Genomic DNA, 21,681 nt, shown 5'->3' with positions numbered 1-21,681 from the left:
GACACCACACTCATCGGCCTCATTCAGGACGGTGCTCTGTCAGCTTACAGACAGGAGGTTAAAGAGCTGGCTGTCTGGTGCAGTCTTAACAACCTGGAGCTTTAAGGGGTCATATGATGCGATTTCAAGTTTTCCTTTCTCTTTTAGGTGTTCTCTTTTAGAGCTTCTTGTGGTGTTCGGCCAATCACAATGCACTGGGTCAGCTGGTCAATCTGAGCAGACTGCACTTGTCAAAGGAGGGGGCTTTGTTGAAATCCTGCTCTCCCCCCACTCACCATCATGGACAGCACTGTGACTGCAGGGGAGTCATTCAGCTTCCTGGGCACCACTATCTCTCAGAAACTGAAGTGGGACAATCACATTGAGTCCATTCTTAAAATGGCCCACCAGAGGTTGTACTTCCTTCGACAGCTGAGGAAGTTCAACCTACTACAAGAGCTGCTGAAACAGTTCTACTCTGCTATCATTGAATCCGTCCTCTGCACTTCAATAACTGTCTGGTTCAGCTCAGCTACCAAATCTGACCTCAGAAGACTACAGAGGATAGTCCGGACTGCTGAGCGAATCATTGGTACAACCCTCCCTTCTCTCCAAGAACTGTACTCATCCAGAGTGAGCAAAAGGGCTAGCAAAATCACTCTGGACCCCTCACATCCAGCACACTCCCTCTTTGAACTGTTGCCATCTGGTCGACGCTACAGAGCTCTGAGCACCAGAACGACCAGACACAGGAACAGTTTCTTCCCTCAGGCAATCCATCTCATGAACACTTAACAATAATCGTGGAACACACAGCACTAGTATACATTATTTATTTATCACACATACTTATTTACATTTCAAATTTGCACATATCATACCTGTACATACAAAATTGTCTAGATTATATATTGTGTTTTTGCTTTTTTGTACATTGTCTATTTTGTATATTTGTATATAATTCTTTTTATTATCTGTGTCCTGTCTTGTCACTGTCATTCTGTTGCACTGTGGAGCTTCTGTCACTAAAACAAATTCCTCGTATGTGTAAACATACCTGGCAATAAAGCTCATTCTGATTCAGTTGATTTACTGCTCTGTAACTGTCAAATTTGATCCATCCAATGCATTGTCTCTAAATAGAAACTGTATCCAAGTGCACAACAATTAAATCTGTCACTGCAGAATCACCCAGGTCATCCACAGATGGAAACATGGAAAAAATTCCCTCCTTGACTCGCTCTCTCTATCTTTTCATTTTCTTCAGTAAACCATCTATCTTGTCATAAAGCTGAATGGCATGTGCATTGCGGCTCTGCATAGAAGAGTTAAGTCTGTTCAGCTCTGAGAAAACATCTGCCAGATCTGCCAATGTAGTGAGCCACGTATTGTCACTGAACTTTGCAGCCAGCTCTGTGCAATGTTTAAGTAAAAACCTGTGAATAGATAGTGCTGTGTGTTCTTCTCCCCCCACAGCACACAGAGAAGCGAATAGGTGCATTTGCAAAGCACTCCTCTTATATAAAAATAAAATTAACAGCCTTTACGACAGAATCCATAACATCTGCAAATTCTCCACTCATTTGTTTTGCAGCCAGAGACTCTCTATGCAAAATGCAATGAGTCCACATCGCATTTGGGGCCACTTGTTTGACAAGCGCTATTAGTCCACTTTTTAATCCGGCCATGGATCTCACGCCATCAGTACACAGCGCGATACATTCATTTACATCTGCAAAAATGCCAAAATCTGTAGCCTCATCCAGCTGTAATGCAAAGGCCTCTGCCAGCTTCAGTTTCTCTACCAGCTGCGCTCTCACATCAGACGCAATTTCATCAATCCGCCGAGCAATGGTTGTATCCGACAACGGAATGGTTTTCAGTTTATTTACACAGTCGTCATTCCCAAACGTTGTTTTGCACATATCAGTGACTGCAGGCAATATCAGATCTTCTGCTATTTGATATGGTTTTTTACACTGAGCAATCCTAAGAGCCACCTTATATAACGCTTTCAAAGCAAGCTCACCAACTATAGCTGATTTTCTCATTATTGTCTCTTGCCCTTTTAAAGATATGAGGCTAGCCTGAAAGTATTCCAGTGGTTTGTCACGCAGATGACCATGGTTTGTCTCCAAATGACGCTGCAGCTTCGATGGTTTCATGCTTTCGTTTGACAGTACAGCTGAACAAATAACACACACCAGCAATTCAATGCCACCCGTGTCCTTATAAGTAAATCCAAGCTTTATATATGTTTCTAAGTACTTTCTGGGCTCGTCTCATTTGTGTTTGGCCGGTGCTTCTGTAGCGTGTTTATTAGCATCCACATCTGGACTTGCACCAGCTGTTTCTGAAGAGGTGGATGAGTCACTTACTCGGGATGTAGATATTACAAAGCGATCCATTTTGTCAAGTTAAATTGTATATAAATTATTAGCCATTAGCGTTTTCATCTTAGCACGCTCATATTTTTAATTTTTTTAGCACGCTCTATATTGACTGTATGTAGACTGTATGTATGATGTACATTTGTACATCCACATGACTGCACATGGATGCAAGGGTTTTATTAAAGCTGTTAATGTAATAATTATAATATTTTTATTATTAAATATTTAATCTTTGATGTTAGTACCCATGTTTATTTATTTATTTTAATCATTTGTGATCCAACAGTAATTAACGGACCCCCTCCAGTACCGCCGCGAACCCCCCGTTGAAGACCCATGATTTAGAATGAAAAATAACAATCCCTGATATACAGTCACTTGATACATCATTTTGTAATACCACAAATCAAAACGATTGGCTTTCTCTCAACCACACTGAAACATATACTGTAAACATTGAGTGGGTTTGTGTTTGCTGCACATCATGCTTTTTCTGCTCAAACTCCCTCAGTAAAAATGATAGTCAAAGTGAAAGTCAAAGTCTGCTTTATTGTCAGTTCTGCCACATGTACAGCACATACATACAGAGAATTGAAATTGCGTTACTCTCAGACCCTTGGTGCATACAGTTAACACTTAACACTAACAGTAGACATAATACAGATAAATACAGTTTAAATATATATAAAATACAACCTATACGATATACAAATAAGGACATTGTGTAAAAAAAAGAAAAAAAAGAGAGAGATAGAAAAGTGGCATAAGGCACATGGCAGTTATAGTGCAAACCAGTGATATGAACAACTGTGAAACTCTTCTCAGTTTGCGGAGGAAGTAGAGACGCTGCTGTGCTTTCCTGGTCAGTGCTGCGGTGTCAGTCCAGGAGAGGTCCATTATAAAATTAGTTTAATTAGTTTAAAATTAGTAAAATTAGTATAGTTTATTCATTATAAAATTAATATGAATACAATTCTAATAATGGTTGCACTTTATTTTACAGTATGTGTGCATACATGTACTTAAATGTACTTACAGTGTACATACTTAAGAAAGTACTGGAAATATAAGGTAACTACATGGGGCAGGGTTAGGTTTAGGGGTAGGTTCAGGGTTAGTACCTAGTTATTGTAATTACTATAAGTACATAGTATGTACATGAGGAACAGGACTGCAAAATAAAGTGCTACCCTAATAATAATATAAATTAATTTATTTTATTATATTAAAGGTGCTATAGAATGCAAAAATCACTTTTATAAGGTGTTTGAACACAGTTGTGTGGCTGCAGTGTGTGAAAACAACCAGCCTATAATGGTAAAAATCCACCCACTCATTGTTTTATAATCCCAATAAATCATAAATTGTCGCTCCACACTAGCAGTTCCAGATTTCTCACTACTATGACGTCATACTCGGGGAAAGTCCCACCCATTTCTGACGCTCTCTGCCCTATTAGCATATACACAGCCCTGAGTGAGAAGCAGCGGTCCGCCATTACTGTTTTCTTGCTGTAGCTGCTGGAGATACAATGTCAGTGCCAAAGAGCCATTAAAAGTGTTGTGTGTTGGGATGCACCAACAAACATAGGAGTCTCCATAGACCGCTGAGGACACGGTGGTTACATTTCATGTCTCGGAAAGTCCTATATGTTTGTGCTAACATTTTATGCCGGACTGCCTCACAAACGACGGTCAGTTCAGCGCTGGAGTTGTGCAAAGATTGCTTCTGAAAGTGGGATCGATACCAACGCTTCGTGCGAAAACGTCCAGACTCCAGATAAAGTAAGCATCACGCATCATTTTGTTTTCCAAAAGAGCTTCTTGGCTCTCTGTAAGGCTAATGTTGCTAAAGCTACCATTGTCTCTGCCTGTTTTCACTAATACTGCCTTCACGTGCTACCAGAATGATCGTAAATAGGAGTTAAAAATTGCATTTGGAAGCAATGTGAGGTCAGTAACACGGTCACCACCAGTTAAACCGTAACACCGGTATGATGAGCTCTTGAAGCTCCACACTCTACTGAAAAGGGAGGCGGGAGCACCAGCTCATTTTAATTTAAAGGGGACAAACACAAAAAAACAGTGCGTTTTGGCTCATACCCTGAAAGTGGCAATTTCAACAAGCTATAAAAAATTATCTGTGGGGTATTTTGAGATAAAACTTCACATACACACTCTGGGGACATCAGAGAACAATTTAAAATATTGTATCAATGCATTCTATGGCACCTTTAATAACATAAACTGAGATGTAGGCACAGTTTATATTTGTCTGTGCTCATTCATTTTGGTCTGCAGGTGTAAAGCGGGTAAAAAAGAGCATGCAGGGAAGTGGATCTAAGCGCAGGAAAAGTTTAAAGGGGTCATATGATGCTTTTTTAAAGATCATTATTATGCACAATCAGCTTGTAACACTCCAAAGAGAAAGGAAAACTTGAAATCGCATCATATGACCCCTTTAATAAGCATGCAAGGAAACACGAGGAACAAGCGATAAACAAACAACGACATACAAACCACAAACATATAGAGAGGTGCCGATCCCATGGGTGCTCAGGGGCTCGAAGGCCCACGGAAAAGCACGAGATCCGTTAATTTTAACCAATAAGAAATGGATTACCGCTTGAAAGATTTTATTGTCGTTTTCATAGTTAATTTGAGGCAATTTTTGGCATTATTTTAATGGCAAATGTCAAAACCCAGGTGAAAAAGACGTAGTATTAAATGTATTACGGCAAGTACCAAAAATAAAAGTATCGGTATCGGGCGAGTACTGGAAAAAGTGGTATCGGTGCATCCCTACTTAATATACTTAAAGTTGTTTCAAAATAATACATTTAATATGCACTTAGTATAGTATAATTTAAATATAGTAAGTATGTCTGAAAAAGCACAATTTAAATATATTTATTTTTCACCTGGGAAGTGCATTATTGTAATCCGAGAGGGTGCCAGCATGAATCTCTTGGCTTGCTCTCCCATATAAGTTAGTGATCATGGCTCTGCACTCCCTCAGATTGTGTGCGCCCTCAAACTTTGAGCACCCTGTGGTGGATGTCTGCAGAGCTTCGGTCAGGTCAGTTTTGTTTATGAATTTAGTTAAATGGGTTTATAGTAAAGAAGACACAATAATATTATTTTGGTTTAATAGACTTTATTTAAACTTTCATTTGGAGTTAAGTGTGCACATTCTTTAGTGAATAGTTTATTTAATCTTACCATTTTTTTGCTTGTCTGTTACGGCTGAGTCCCACAAGCTGGTGCACCATCAAAAGGGGTTTGAGCGGAAACTTCGGACATATATATACAGTTCCAGCCAATGATTTAGCCACAACCATTCGTGTTTCTGCTCAGGGGGACACCAAGGACTGTTTCTCTTCTTTTTATGTGTACATATAAGAAGTCAAATTATAAAGTGAAGTAATTAGTGTTATGTGTTGTTTGAAGTGTTACTTGTGTGTATATTTGATGTTTTTATATTTGTTTATTTTGTGTAATGGCCATTATGTGTATGTGTTCTCCCCTTCTTAGTTAATTGGTGCTGGCCCCCAATGTATATGTTTGTTAGCTGTGTCTGTAGTTAGTTTTGTTCTTTGTGAGAACAGGTCCTGTAGGCCCTAGACCTCTGTATTTTTTGAAGAGGCAAACTCAGTGACCCATGTGTATTGTATAAGTTTTTGTTTATTTTTATCCCTTTATATTTTGGTCTATTTCAGTTGGATTAACATTTGCTTTACTTTTGTAATCTTATTCTGTGGGAATAAACCTTTAAGCGTTTGAAGTGAAGTGAAGTGACATGTGGCCAGGTATGGTGAGGTTATGAGTCCGACTCTCTAACCATTAGGCCACGACTTCCCCAGTTCCCCATTTTTGCAGTAGCCTGCTGCCTCTGTGTTTCCTTCCTTTTTACTGGTCACATCTATCACACACCCACCCGCAGAAACATAAATCGGCGCCTATGATAGAGAGAAGCACTATATATACACACAAGAGAACAAGCTTAACAGGATAACGAGGGAGCATGGCTAATGAACTATCATGACAACTAATGAGAATAACTATGGCCACTAACAAGGGCAAGGCACACAGGGAGTAAACACACACATACAGCAAACACAAGGAATCCACACTGGAATGTAACAGCAGGTTAGGTGAAGTAACCTAAAAACACAAAGTACAATAACCTGTTGTATGTAAATAATACTGGATATGCAGTGCTATGTTGCTAGTTACTCACATAGAAGTGTTTCATTAGCATTTTATCTTGTGTTTGTGTGTTACCATGGTGCAGATTGCAACACTGCAACCGCCACAACCACATCCTGTTTTTTAATTTTTTTTTCTCAGATCAGTGTGATTTGTAAAAACCCAATTTTTTCGAATCCTTTGTAAAGCCGGGCTCACACTGCGATTTTTTAAAAGTCCTTTAGGATTGTACTTGTCAGACTGTACGAACATGATGCTCATGTCACACTGTGGGATCTCAGTTGTCATTAATGTCAGACATGTAATGTAATGTACGACAGTCAAGACGCGTTAGAAACGGGTGCGTGCAAGAAAACTTGTCCGGAGTTTTACCTTATCAACACATACACGTTCAGTGACTGTGAGCTGCATTGCATGTGAGGCTGTAATGTTGGCTATCATTAAAAGTATATGAATGGTGGCAATACCGGCATATTTATGCAGAATAGTGCAAGCAGCACTACACACCCACATGAAAACAGCAGTGCAGCCGGTGTTTATCATAGCAAAGGCAACGAATCATATGAATTCCATGAGCGGAGGACGAGAGCACCAAAGTTTATGCGGTTAGAAGAAATCTCTACCATTAATTCTGATCATGGATTGTCTTGAAAAACGAAGACAGTTTGACGTTCGTCGTAGGAGATGTCACACTGCAGGTCTGTGCGCCAAATCTTCTGGCACTGCCAGAATTTCGTCGGAGGTCAAATTTGATTGCAACGGCCATTAATCGGCTGTCGGTGAACATGTCAAACTAACAATCAAAGACTACAGATTTTAGCCTAGGATTATAGGAATCTTTTAGCATTTTAAAAATTTGTCTCAAACGACCAAATCGTGGCCAAAATCGCACAGTGTGAGCCGGGCTTAAGATGTACAGTAATAATTCTCCTCTTTTCAGCAAAATTTCAGCAGATACCAGACTCTGCATAACTCTGTGTTCTTTAGCACAGCTTCAGCTCTTAGAAGGCAGGCTCAGGTCACAGCTGATCTACTGCCGCCTGCCATGAATGAATGAATGCATGAGGCATTTATACCTGCCATCTTTCATACTTCAAAATCAACACAAATGATGAAGAGATAAAAATAAGCTGTACCTATATATGAATTTCTAGACAAAACAGACATGAGCTGGAACAGGCAGAAACTGTTGACTTGACTTCATATGATATCATACACACTTTTTCCATTTGCTAATGGTGAGTGTATTTTGCATTTCTGGGAATAACACTTTTTGAGATTTTTTTTTTTGTTTTTTTGTCAGACTTGTATGACTTTGTCAGATCTGTATGAGCATTGTAATAGCCACATGATTTGTGCCTTAAATGTCTTTATTGTGAATTTAAATGATAGCTTTGTGTGACAGACATTAAATGAGGCATTATAAAGTGTTACAGTGAAATTCAGTTTGACCAGACTTTACTGAATCAGGTGTTCAGGAGTTTGTGTAGCCAACATTTGTTTGTGTGTATTACCATAGCAAAGGACAGAATCACAGCAGTATTTAAAGCAACAGCTCTATACAGGACGTAAGAGGAGAGAAGTCTCGAAGATCAGAATTTCCAGGAGGTGTCTTGTTTACTGTGTTCATAACAACATTAATGATGACAACATAACCAGTGTTGGGGAAAGTTACTTTTAAAAGTAATGCATTACAATATTGCGTTACTCCATAAAAAAGTAACTAATTACGTTACGTAGTTACTTTTTATGGAAAGTAATGTGATACGTTACTTTTGCGTTACTTTTAAAACCTGGACAGGGCTTGCTTGTTTGTTTTTAAAATAAAAAAGTTCTATTTTTGGCAAATATAAAAGCCTTTTCACACCAAAAGTGAAATGAATAAGCCTCAGGCTGAAGGGAAAGTTAAATTTACGTCCGTAAAGTAGAATGCAGAAGAAGAAATTTCAAAACACTTCAGCAATAAAAAAAGACACACAAATGTTTGTCTAGAGTAATTTGTGCTTATTAGTACGGTTGAACTGGATCATCGCATTTAATTATTGCAGGTTTGCATCATATTCTGAGTTGCATAATTTTTATTCATTTTGAGGAATACTGAATATGTGTTGTTTATTTTTTTTATCTTCTGATTTCTCTCGACATGGGGACAGGATAGCTGTCAATCAATACATTTGAAAAAAAAAACTTGCGTTACTTATTTGAAAAAGTAACTCAGATATTCTCTTGTAAATTAAAAAGTAATGTGTTACTTTACTAGTTACTTGAAAAAAGTAGTCTGATTACGTAACTCGCGTTACTTGTAATGCATTACCCCCAACACTGAACATAACCGTGAACACAACAGCAGTGACATAAATGAAGCATTTGTCCTGTTTTCAAAAAGCAGTTTCTGTTTTTCATGAGAAACTTGAAATGCAGCTAATAATGTCAGTTGTGTTTGTAGGCTGTTGTTGCTTTCTGTTGTGAATCTTGATCTGAAAAGTCATTTGGCTTAATTATAAAAGTCACTGATCTGGCTAATGAATGCTGGTGTGGTAGATGTGCTGCCTCTAATTTGTACTAAGTGAAATAAAAAAAAAAATACTGCATTATAGTATTTTTCAGCATTAATTTGTGTAAAGCATTCATGAGAATTTGTGGGGAAATGTGTTTAAAATAATGTCACAGTGAAACAAATCTTGATCATGCTTAAATAGGCTTTATGTATTTTTTATTTTGTTTTATGCCTGGATATTTTGTGCGATTCACTGGGTGCAGAGGCTCTTTGTGAGCTCACAGTAGCTGTCACACGTAGTTCTTGGAAACTTTGATATTCAACTTGCCAAAATTATTTTATCATCTTTGCTGCTACTCACACAAAATGACCAACAAATGTTTCAAATATGAACAAATAAAAAAATTAAAAATAATAATAATTTGACTGCCAATACACATGTTAACGGTGACGAGAAGCAGTAGCAGGGTAATTTGGAGGTGAGGGATGATTCAGGAGTTATGTCAATCACTTACCAAACAAACACACTCACAGTGTCAGACACACGGAGACCTGAGAGAGAGAGTGAAGGGAGATGTAGAAGGGTGTGGTTATTCATGCACTTCCCTTTTCTCTGATCTTTATTAGTTCTGACACTCAAATCTCACCTCCAATACGCCAAACTTGCAGCAGACTCTAAGCTCTACTATACACGTCTGGATTCACATACAGATTCCTCACCAGCCATCGGGATGTGGATTATACTGTTGGGTCTCGCCTCTGCATTACTGGCCTCCTCGAGATCAGAAGATAACACGGGTAAGAAGACTCATCAGAGGAACATTACACATCTTTCTTTGAATTTTGACTATAAATTTTACAGAGTATGAATGGAGCAGCGCTAAATGTGTGTCTGAGGACAGATAAACAGCTGCTCACTCGTTTATTACAGAGGAAAGGGAGATATGCTGAGCAGTTGTACATTTCAGCATTACAAAAACAAACCAGTAAAGAGCCAGAGGAGTTTAAGCTGTTTGAAAAACAGGTGAAAGAAGATTAAAATATTCAGCTTGTGTTGTAGCATCTCTGTGCACCCTCCAACCCCAAAAATGCATTCTCTGTTTTCATAAGCAGTTACTGTGGTAACATTTTGTTCTGAAGTTTGTCACATGTAGTTCTTGGAAACTTTGACGGTTGACTTGCCAAATCTGAGTTGCGTGAATAAATCTGATAAATCTTGTTGCTGTGGTGTATTATATTATATCATTGATCTCTTCTTCACATCTTAATTCCCGTCTGAGGATCTTTGTGTGTGAACTATTGATGAAAGCAATACCAATGAAAATCCTTAATGGAGAACAAAATGAAGCTCGCTCAGCCCCACAGTTACCACCTGCTTACACACCTCTGTTTTACTTGGACTTTACCCCCTTTCACATTGTGTGAGATTTTCAGGAGTTTTGTGTAAAAACTCAGCATGAAAGATGTCAGAGTGAGATGTGTTGGTGTGTTTGTTTTGAGGGAATGGTGGGAAACTCTTTGTTGACTGGAGAGACATGCTACTTGGTAGTAGTACATTTCAGCTTTTCAAAAGAAAGCCAGCGAGAGTTTCAATGGCATCAAAACTCAGGGAGTCAAAATCAAAAATATTATATTAAACAAAACATTTATTTAGTCTAGAGGTTCTAAATAAAGATGATACATTAATAACAACAAATAAACAAATAATGAACAAAAATGAAATTAAAATAAAGGTAATGGTAAAGGTCCAGTTGTGAAGCAGAGCACAACTTTAGGATGATCTAACAAAGGAACCGGGCTCCTCCCTAAACCAGGACAGATCAAAAAAACAAAACCAAAACCACCAGACCTGTAACATGAGTGAAACAGACTTGTCAGAAAGAAAGAAAGAAAGAAAGAAAGTAAATACGGGACAGAGTGCAGAATTTTACAGTCACCGGAAGGTGCACTCTAAAAAATGCTGGGTTGTTTCAACCCAACTTTGGGTCAAATTTGGACTAACCCAACTTTTGGGTTAAAAATGTAATGTAAAAATTTAACCCAACAGTTGGGTTAATCCATATTTGACCCAAAATTGGGTTGAAACAACCCAGCATTTTTTAGAGTGTGGGAATTATGATCAAACAATATTGACATCCATCGATCTGCAGAGAATCGTCTTTCTGTGAGTCATCAATACCAGAAGAGAGAGAAGCAGACAGTGGTTGAAGTTCATTCTCATCAGATTGCATTTTAATAGAAAATGAATAGAAATGATGATGATTATATCAAAATAACATGAAGTAAATGTCTGAATACATCAATTATTCACCTATGTGCGCCCTTTTTAATGAACCCTCTGGTGCTCCTCGTTTGGGAGTCACACGTGTGATCTTCACGGTCAAAAGTGACCAGACACCTAAAATTTTACTTCCCCTACTGTATTTTGAGATAGTTTCATGGTACTAATTAATATGTATGCAATAACTATGATCAATTTCTTCCCTTTGAAAATAGTACAAATTTTTTTAAAATATATATTTTTATATTTCTTTTCAATTAATGCAGTATTTCATGTTAAAATAGAGTCAATGCCTTTAAAATCAAATTTTTTAAGCCAGATTAGTGCCATCTGGTGGGGGTAAAATAAAAAAAACATCTGCAATTCCATGGTTTAGCCACTAGATTCCTATATAGCTCTATATAAAAGGCCTATACATTCTCTAATTGTTTTAGACATAGATACTTATTTTTATTAAGTTGTGGGTTTAGTCATATATTTAGACATTCTCAAAGACAACTTTTTGTAAAGGTTTAGTTTTTGTTTTTAAATGTTGATATGAAGCGTCAGTTTTTGAATTATTATTACTACAGTCAAATCTGAACACAGAGAAAGCATTTTGTTACACAAAACATTAAAATTCTACAAAAATGTAACAAAAGTGAACAGGAATGTTTTATTAGAGTTTAATTCTTCTAGGTCTGATCTGATTTCAGTTTTCTGACTCGTTTTGGCTATATGGATATAGCCATACCAATTAATTTGCGTGTGTATAACGTATAATGTATAATGTATGTGTGTATGTGTGTGTGTAAGTGGATGTGTCTGTTTTGCACTCTTGATGTTTTAAAGTGTAACCCCTTCCTTGCTGTCCACTTTGTTACTGCATTGTAGTTGAATTATTGCTTTTATTTTACATATTTGCTGTGTTACAGTCACACCAGTTCATAGGTGTGTGTGTACATATGTGTGTGTGAGTGGATGTGTTGGTTTTGCACTCTTGATGTGTTAGAGTTTCACCCCGTCATTGTTGTGTACTTTTTTTCTGCATTGTGGCATATTTGTAGATTGTACACACAAAAATTCTGAGATTTTTGTCGATTTCCCATTCATTTCCTATTCCATATTCCTATTTTGGACCGAAGACCACAAGTGTGACTATTTTTTTATGACCACTTAGCCTGCTCGAATCATGCCCTCAATGTTTCTGTGTGTTCACATTCCAAATGCCATAAAAGTCACCAAGTTTCGTACCATTCCGATGAAGTTGTGATTTTTAAAAATTCAAAACAGAAAATTCTTCAGTCAAAAGTGACCGAAGAGCACCAGAGCACAAAAGCTCAAATGGAATTTGTGTATCAAAGCCCTGTGATCAAAAATAAATGGGAGCAATTAAATATTAAAATTATTATTTAACTGTTTAAAGTTCCTCAAGATCAAATAAGAATACATAATTATTCTGTAATTGTTACAGAATAATTGCACCCCACACAAATTGCCCCTGGATACACATATTTCTACATCTACATGGTATCCATCATCAGAGTAGAAAACTTGGATTGTGCCACAGAGAACCCAGGCCATCCCCCTACTGACTGGCACTCTCTTGAGGCAGTTAAAAAAAAAAAAACTCTGTGGGTTGAGCTAGTGGCCACCACCTGACTGAAAGCAACCATTGCCAGATTGGCACAAAAAATTGGAGGATGTATTTGGTAAAAAAAAAAAAAAAAAGAAGCCAAACAGGAATTGAAATCCACTCTTTCTGTCACTTTTTTTTGGTCTTTCGAGCAGCACTTGTTTGTCTATACATGCCTGCATGTTTACGTCAAGATACTTCAAGTCAGATATCCTGAAGCATCTTTTCACAGGGTTGAGCTACATTCTACCCATGTTACAATCTAAAGTAGAGTTGTACACTCCCCTTGTTTGGTAGATACATTTACATTTACATTTAGTCATTTAGCAGATGATTTTATGCAAAGCATATTTATTTATATAATAAATAAAAATAAAACAAATAGATAGAATAGAAAAGACATAGAGAAAGCTAGCATTAGAGGCATTTTTTTAAAGAAAACAAGCAGTTAGAAAATTAAGAGATTGCAAGAGATCAAGAGAGGGTCAAGTGTTTTTTTTTTTTATTAAAAAAGAAAACAGATAAAATAGAATTATAAAAGAGAGTGCTAGATTTAGAGGGTCAAATAAATATTGAAGAGAGCCGTTTCTTGAAGATGGCTAAGGACTCAGCTACTTGGATTGAGTTGGGCAGGTCATTCCACCAGTAGGGAAGAGTTAAAGGAACATGCCACTTTTTTGAAAATAGGCTCAATTTCCAACTCCCCCAGACTTTGCTGCCGTACCATGGGTGCAGCAGGCAAAATGATATTACGCAGCGCCTGAAAATAGTCTTATTGGAAGTTACCTAGCTGGGGCATATTTTCAGGCGCTGCGTAATATCATTTTGCCTGCTGCACCCATGGTACGGCAGCAAAGGTCCTTGATTATTACGCCGGAATGAGAGTATAGTTCCTAGACATATCGGCCTAGAAAATTGCAACTTTTCATTTTCCGTCGGTCTTAGTACACGATGTAGCTACAGAAGAGTCAAGTTTTAAATAGGAAAAATATAGAAACTCTTTGGTCATTTTTGAGCGAGATGCTAACGGTCTAATCAGATTCAATGATCTATGCTAAGCTACAGCTAAAAGTGCTACCGCCAGATCTGGAGATCGGATTAATGGATTCGAAAACGGTAAAACTCAACTGTTTAACTCTAGGGGAGTTGGAAAATTAGTCTATTTTCAAAAATAGTGGCGTGTTCCTTTAATGAAAAAATAATAAATACATACCCCTTTAGGGTTGATGCAGGGTAAACAGAGTTATTTAGGCCAATGTGGATTCTCTCTACTTCGTTTACCTCCCTCCCCAACTACTGTTGGGTTTTGAAGTAGGGATGTATGCTCCCTTTGGATGGGGCTTCATAGGCCTCTCTATGACCCATGTTCAAGAACCAGGCAATTAGAGATAGTTGGTCTGCAGGGCATCTTATTGCATACTGTAGTTAGCGTTGGAGTCCTGGAGAAATGCCTTTATTTAAGTCAGGGTTGAGCTGTTCTCCCACAGTGTACAGGGGTTTTTAAGTAGGGCGTACTGTAAGTTCACTTGCAGCATCCTTTGGGGTTGGAATATGGCAGATGTGAGTTAGTGAGGAAGGCACTCCCTCAGCATGGTGAGTGGACATTGCTTCCCCATAATGTCATAGACGCCGCGTCAAAGTTCCGCTTTGAAAGGGAACCTCTAAGTTATGACTGCAACCATGAATCCCTAAAAAGGGGAACGAGAAGCGGCATCCCATTGCCATGCATTGGGATTGCCTGCACCTCTCCTTCAGACAGATTTTGCTGAATGTGTTTTGCAGACACGCTTTTATACTTAAAAGGGGGCTTTTGGGGCTGTAACCTATACAGCTGTAACCAGGGGGCGCCATAGCATATCAGGCACAGCACAAAGAGCGATTAAAAAATGTAATATAAAGAATTATTTCATGATTAGTAATTTCAATCAACACATTATACTGGAAATAAAACTTTAAAAGGATAGTTCACGCAAAAAAAAAAAAAAATCTGTCCTTAATTACTCACCCTCATGTTGTTACAAACCCATAAGACCTTTGTTCATCTTTGGAACAAAAATTAAGATATGTTTGATGAAATCCAAGAGCTTTCCGACCCTCCATAGACAGCAAGGTGTTCCTGGTATGCAGTGGTTAGGACCTACTAAAAGTGTTCTTCTAACAAATGTAAAAATGAGCTTGAAGAAAGAGGAGTCATTTTATTATTTTGTGTAAACTGAACAAGAATACACAACATGTTAATAACAAAAATTATTTTGTTGATCTTACTGAGACACCAAAGTATTTGTCCAAATGCTGTCCCAAATTAAATCATCTCAATCGTGATCTTAATATATCTTAAGTCATCTGACCAAACAATTTCACAATGAACAAAGCATGCATTGAATCACCTTATTTGTGTGTTTTTAGATTTCATATGTTAAATGTTCCTTTCGTCTTCTTAGGACTTTGGTGTTACTTTGTTCGTGTTTCTGTTCTCTTGCTCTGTGTTCCTGGTTATTTGTTTGTTTTGTTACTTTCATTAAAACTCCTGCAGTTCAATCTTCGCCTCTGCCTGCCTTCTCTCCCCATAGTACCATATATTTGCCTGTCAAGCTACTACCCTTAAGAGGCAAATAATATAAAGGCAATATTATAGTAAGCTTTGAAAATTAAACATAAAATTGAAGAATGACTTTAATTGTTTTGTATATAGAAACAGTCACTAATGAGGCATCTATGTCATACAATATCTATGCGTTCACCCTCAGTTTCAGTCATCATTTGTCAATTCATGTTTTAACATTTGTTAAGTAGTTCAGTGTTTGTACTCTGATGGTTGGACTAGCTTCTTCTTCCTGTGTTTTACTTGTTTTCTAAAATGTCCTCATGTTGTTTTAAGGAAATAAGTCTGCGATTAGATCCATGCCTCACCTGCTCCATCCAGCCCAGCAGCGTGACATCTAAATTTGCCAGACAGATATGAAATGTTATTAATTGGTCCCAAAGCTCTTGATCTTTATGTGCTGTCAGCTTCTTTCCCTCTTTATGATTAAAGCTCAAATCTGCACTAAACATTCAGTCTCTATCACTGTTTCCTTTCTCTCCCTTCTTCTGCTATATGTTTCAGAAAATCTTGCTTCTAGAGTGGCACTGTATGAATAATATTGACTCATTACTATCGTTAATGCCCTGTTTCTCCTGTAGCAGTGCGCTCACGGAGCTGCAGCTACGCTGGAGTGTTTCACGTGGAGGGGAGAGAACGCTATAGTCTGACGTTTGATGCGGCCGAGAGCTTGTGTGAGCTTTTAGCCTCTTCATTAGCCAGTCTGGAGCAGGTGGGAATAGCCTACAATAAAGGACTACAGACTTGCAGGTTTTTACATTCAGCTGAACATATCTAAATGACAATTAAACATACAGGATCATTATTACCGTGGGCTCCACCTAAATATAAATGTACATTTTGCCTGCAGGTATGGATGGATAAACAGCTCAGATGTGGTGATACTCCGTCACATCCAAAATATAAACTGTGCTGGCAACCAAACCGGCATCATCAGGAAAACTCCAGACAGAGAAAAATATGATGCCTTCTGTTATGATGCTGAAGGTTTGATTTGTACCATATGCTGCAAGTTTTAATCAACACACAATCAATTATCTTTTTAACGAAACATGCATTTTAATCAGACGCATCAGAGAAGAACTGCGCAGCTAAGATTGACCCTGATGGTTTAAACAAAACAGATGTCTCAGCATTTACAGGTATGACAGTTACCAAGGAATAACATTTTGAATGTATTTGGAATGCACTTTTGTCTGAAAAAAAAAGTATATTCAAGGTGTGCATTTTATCAGAAGATATGAATCAAACCCATTAACAGGATGTTTACATTTAATGTACACTTTTATATTTAATGTTTGTTTGTTTTTTAGCACACATTATTTTTACACTTGCTTAAAATGGTTGATTAGCTCTTTTTATACATATGCTACAGTGCCTTTTGCATTGGCACTGCAAACTTAATGTAGATTTTTTCCCCACTAAACAGCAGTGAGCGACGAGCACAGCAAATTATTTCACATTGAAACAATGGAGAAATATTTTTTTGCCTTTTATTATAAATATTATACATTTGATTTATATAACCCTTTTTGCTGACATTTAAAACATTAAGGCTGGAATACACTACTCGACTTTTAAAATCTGAGCAGATTTTAAAACACTGGGCTTCATACACTTACCGACTTTGTAAATAGTCACAGAAGAAAAACTGGCCATCACACACTAAATGACTGAGGAGCACACACTACTCACGCAGAAACGTGTGCCTTGTTGCTAGGAGATGCGTGACAAATGAAAACAATATATCGGCTCAAAATATCAAACATGTTTGATCTCCTCTGACTGGATGGAATCAGAGTCTGTGACCATCATTTCAATGAAATCTGTCAACTCAAATCTGCAAACTGGCTCTTACTTTCGGCATCTAGTGTCAACTCCTCCAGACTGTAAATCAGCAGAAAATCATGGCAAAAATCGTGTAGTGTATTCCAGACTTTACATAAACAGGAGAGGTGACAGGTGCTGTAGACGTAAAGTCTAAAAACGGAATTATCTTGGAAACAGCAGCCAATCAATTGTTTTAACTGTCATACTTGAATTCAGCACATCAAAATGCATAATAAATATCACATTTTATCTCTTAAGCAGACAAGTTCTGTAGACCAGTGTTATCTTTGAGTTAATGTGTACATGCATCAGTTTTACTTGTTCCAGAGTTTCAGGAAAAACCCTGTCGAACTTTCCATCCCTGCACAGACCGATTTATTTCTTTAAAAATGACCACATAAATGCTAAGCTGTTTTGATTTGTTAGTTTTGCCATTAATGCTGGTTGTCTAATAAATTCATATAAATATCTATAAGACAGCAAGTTGAAGTTCTGCATAACTGTCATTTGACAGAAGTCGCAACACACCAAACAAATGCTGGAGGGGAAGAGTCTGAAAATGTAACATCTGAAGACACATTTGTGTCTGAGTCGTCTACTCCAGTTCACTGGAAGCAGAGCAGCCCCACACAGAGCCCTGTGGAACAGAACCGCACTGATCAGACAGATGATCCGGCAAACCCTGATACACATGATGTGGAGTTCACAACTTCCTCAGGGCTGAGTAAGACAGCGTCTACCAGTGAAACTCCAGCAAGTAAAGCAGGTGACATTTTCTGTTTAAAGTCATCATGGGAATTTTAGCCATATCTATTTTATCATCAGTTCATACTTTACAAAATATAATACACTGCTCTGTATCTTAATTGTATGTAATTGTTACTGAAAACGACTTCTGTCCTCTTCTTTAATCTATTCTGTTACTGTGCTTCTGTATTTTTTTATTACATTATATTTTGTATTCATTCTGAGACTACTATTTGCTTTAAGAAGCCTAGATTGACAACATGTCAACCACTTTGGGCTGCAAGTGCAGGGCCCCTGAGAATTTGCTCATTGGCAAAACGTTGGCCCCTTAGCACTGGCCCTGCACGGGCAGCCCTCACTTAGCCTCCAGGAAGCCTTAGCGCTGTTTTATTGAAAATAATAAAGTTTGAAGTCACCATTATGGAGGTAAGCGCTTGCTTTAGTGCGGTTCCTGACCCTTGACTTTTTAACTACAGTTTTTCTTTGGTTGATCTAACTGTGTTTCTGAAGCTTATTTATTATTGCAAAAGTTGTGAGAAGAAAACTGTTCTGATGATTCAGTCACCATGTAGTGGCCAGATTCCCTGATCTCCCCAAAGCTTGATCTCTGAGGGCATTGTTTAGATTTAGTTATTTCACATTGTAGTAGCACTAGAATTCAACTGCATGAAATTTTGTCGTGCTTTAAAAATTTGAACATTTTTAAATCTTTATGCAGAAATTATTTGGATGGGATCATGTAGACTCACACAGATATCAAGATTCAGCGTATGAACCTCAACAATGGTGACAATCAACAAAATATTCAGATCAGCTCTGAACATCCGAAAATTGAAGTTGATTGTCACCATTGTTGAGGTTCATACGCTGATCTTGATATCTGTGTGAGTCTACATGAGCCTGTCCAAAGAATTTCTACATAATGACTTAAAAAATTATTCAAAATATTAAAACTGGACAAAAGCAGTGGTATTCTAGGGACACTACGAAGTGAAATTATTAAATCTAAGTAATGTTCTCAGAGATGAGCCTCTGGATGAGATCAGGACACTACTTGACGACTGAATCATCAGTAAATAACCATCACTATCTGATCAGTTTCTCAGGACAAAACACAATTAGAGCAACAAAAAAACATTAAAGTTAAGAGGTCAAAGGTCAAGAGCCCAACTAAAGCAAGCGCTTACCTCCATAACGGTGACTTCAAACTTTATGATTTTCAAACAGCGCTAAGGCTTCCTGGAGGCTAAGTGAGGGCTGCCCGTGCAGGGCCAGTGCTAAGGGGCCAACGTTTTGCCAATGAGCAAATTCTCAGGGGCCCTGCGCTGGCAGCCCTAAGTGGGCCAGTGCAGGCTTGTTTGCAGGGAACCCATCTGTCTATAATTTGCAAGCAATTCTGAACAGGCAGGTTTCCAGTCCTGCTCCTGCAGAGTTCAGCTCCAATCCCACTTAAACACACCTGAACCAAAGTAATCAACTCTTACTAGGCATGCTAGAAACTTCCAGGCAGGTCTGTTGAGGCAAGTTGGAGCTAAACTTTGTAGGACAGTGGCCCTCCAGAACCGAGGGTGTGTTAAACTCAGCAGAACACTGTCCCTTCAGGACTGGAGTTAAAAACCCTGTTTTGGGGGGTCTGATCACTATCCTCCATGGATGGGGAAAATTAAGGGCTGTGGCATTTCCAAAGTACATGTACTGTCGTAATGCTACTCATTAAGTACAGCTTTGTCTGAATTAAACTTGTAATATAAATTCGACCACCCCGAAACACAATCTGTTATCGACATGAGTAAATTTAGCACCCACATGCAAAAGCAAAGGCATTGACAGAAAACAGAACAATGGGTATAGAGTCTCATAACTATGGAAGTAGAATTTTTAATCCCATGAATACATTTGCAGTACAAATACAAATGCAAAACAAAGCTGACCCTGAGTGTTGTTGATATGAAATAAATCTGTTAAAATAGCCTTTGTTTAAAGCAGCATATGTTTAGTTAAACCACACGTTTATCAGACGCTTGTGCCCAACAGCTTTCGGTTGTCTAAAAATTGTAAATATCTATCTGATTTGCTGACAGCAGACAAACCAGCAGTTGTCCTCACATACTGGGAGAACACGAAAAGGGAAACGCATGAAAATATATATTTTGTTTATTAAGAACACACACCCAAACCTCTGCCATTGTGATTCTTTTGTAATTTGCACTCTGACTTGCACAACAGCATGGTTTGGTTGAAATAACATGTAATTTGTTCTAATCCTCTTACAGACTGGCTCATCATCATTTTACTCACCATTTTGGCCGTTCTTCTCATTCTGCTTGTCTGTGTTATTGTAGCAAACAGAAAAAGGTATGTTGTAAGTACAAAAATACCACCAGCCTCTCACAATACCCACGCTTGTCAATTTGTACTTGTCTACTTGTGCTATGTACTGCTGATAATTCTGGCCACTGTGTGAAAGTGTGATCTTGAATGTGTGTAAAAGAACATTTGATTGCCAACTGGTTTTAGAAACCACAATATCATAGCTGTCGTGTAGGTGAACATACGCTGTTTTTCTCAAGAAGGAAGGCTTGTGGTTTCCAAAATGCAGCACTTCAAAGTTGCTAGGGTTAGGGTGTGTTAGTGTTGCTGTTTTTCAGACTTGGCATCGTCTTGCTTGTACTTCCTCTCTATGGGCCTCATTCGTGAAACACGAGCAGAACACATTTTTGTGTAAATCGTTCGTAAAGCTGTTCTGACGTAAATTTTCGGAATCATGAAAGTGTTCATATTTTCAAAATGTTAGTTGGTACGGAAGAAATGTACACCTGCTCTTTACCAGGTGTAAATGGTGCGTTCTGTGTTCTCTTTGGCAAACTGATGACACTGAATTGTGATGCACTGCCATCATAATATTTTACAAGTTCGTTTGCTCTGTTTTTGTTTTTGTTTTTTGTAGCTGGGAGTTGATAAACTGTTTAGCTTTGGGTAAAACGCAGCGCTTGTCACTTTCACTTTTTACCCAGCCGTCTAATCAGTGGACAAGAGATGGGACAAATACTACACCGACCAATCATCCTACTTGTACAGCAGCTGATCAACAATAGAGAAGTTAACATTGCTGGTTACTGCATTTTTATATTCAGTAATATTCTTCAAAATTAGATACTAGTAATGCAAAATACAAGCTGCGGCAGACGGAGACACTGAAGAGGGACTTCAGGAGCCTGATCGAGACGGTGCGCCGCACATCGCCCGCGACGACGATCATCGTGTCAGGACCGCTTCCCACGTATCGACGAGGACATGAAAGGTTCAGTAGGCTTTTTGCTTTAAATGAATGGTTATTGTCATGGTGTAAAGAACAGAAACTGCGCTTTGTTAATAACTGGAATCTTTTCTGGGAGCGTCCTAGGCTTTTTCGTGCTGATGGCCTGCACCCCAGCAGAGTCGGAGCGGAGCTCATGTCGGACAGCATCTCCAGGACTCTGCGCTCCATATGACTAGTAAGTCAAATCTCAAATAACTGCCCTGATGACTT

At 38.2% G+C, this 21,681-nt stretch overlaps 1 protein-coding gene across 2 annotated transcripts in view; it reads left to right on the top strand.

Moving 5' to 3' along the window:
• Window positions 1–9,661: 9,661 nt before the first annotated feature.
• The window catches only part of LOC107657337 (CD44 antigen-like), a 13,593-nt gene continuing 1,573 nt past the window's right edge, over window positions 9,662–21,681 (top strand). Inside the window, exons 1-7 of one of the 2 annotated variants that reach the window (XM_016445381.1) lie at window positions 9,662–9,875; window positions 16,157–16,325; window positions 16,426–16,562; window positions 16,643–16,717; window positions 17,920–18,171; window positions 20,426–20,507; window positions 21,306–21,345. In XM_016445381.1, coding sequence (XP_016300867.1) covers window positions 9,809–9,875; window positions 16,157–16,325; window positions 16,426–16,562; window positions 16,643–16,717; window positions 17,920–18,171; window positions 20,426–20,507; window positions 21,306–21,312 — 789 coding nt within the window. In that variant the 5' untranslated portion in view covers window positions 9,662–9,808 and the 3' untranslated portion in view covers window positions 21,313–21,345. Of the gene's footprint in view, window positions 9,876–16,156; window positions 16,326–16,425; window positions 16,563–16,642; window positions 16,718–17,919; window positions 18,172–20,425; window positions 20,508–21,305; window positions 21,346–21,681 lie in introns of those variants that run through there. The other variant, XM_016445379.1, reaches the window with a different exon arrangement.

Source organism: Sinocyclocheilus anshuiensis, unplaced genomic scaffold, assembly GCF_001515605.1.
Source record: "Sinocyclocheilus anshuiensis isolate Anshui unplaced genomic scaffold, SAMN03320099.WGS_v1.1 scaffold191, whole genome shotgun sequence".
Lineage (NCBI taxonomy): Eukaryota > Metazoa > Chordata > Actinopteri > Cypriniformes > Cyprinidae > Sinocyclocheilus > Sinocyclocheilus anshuiensis.
The sequence above is the reverse complement of the archived record's forward strand: the minus strand, read 5'-3'. Positions and strand labels throughout refer to the sequence as shown.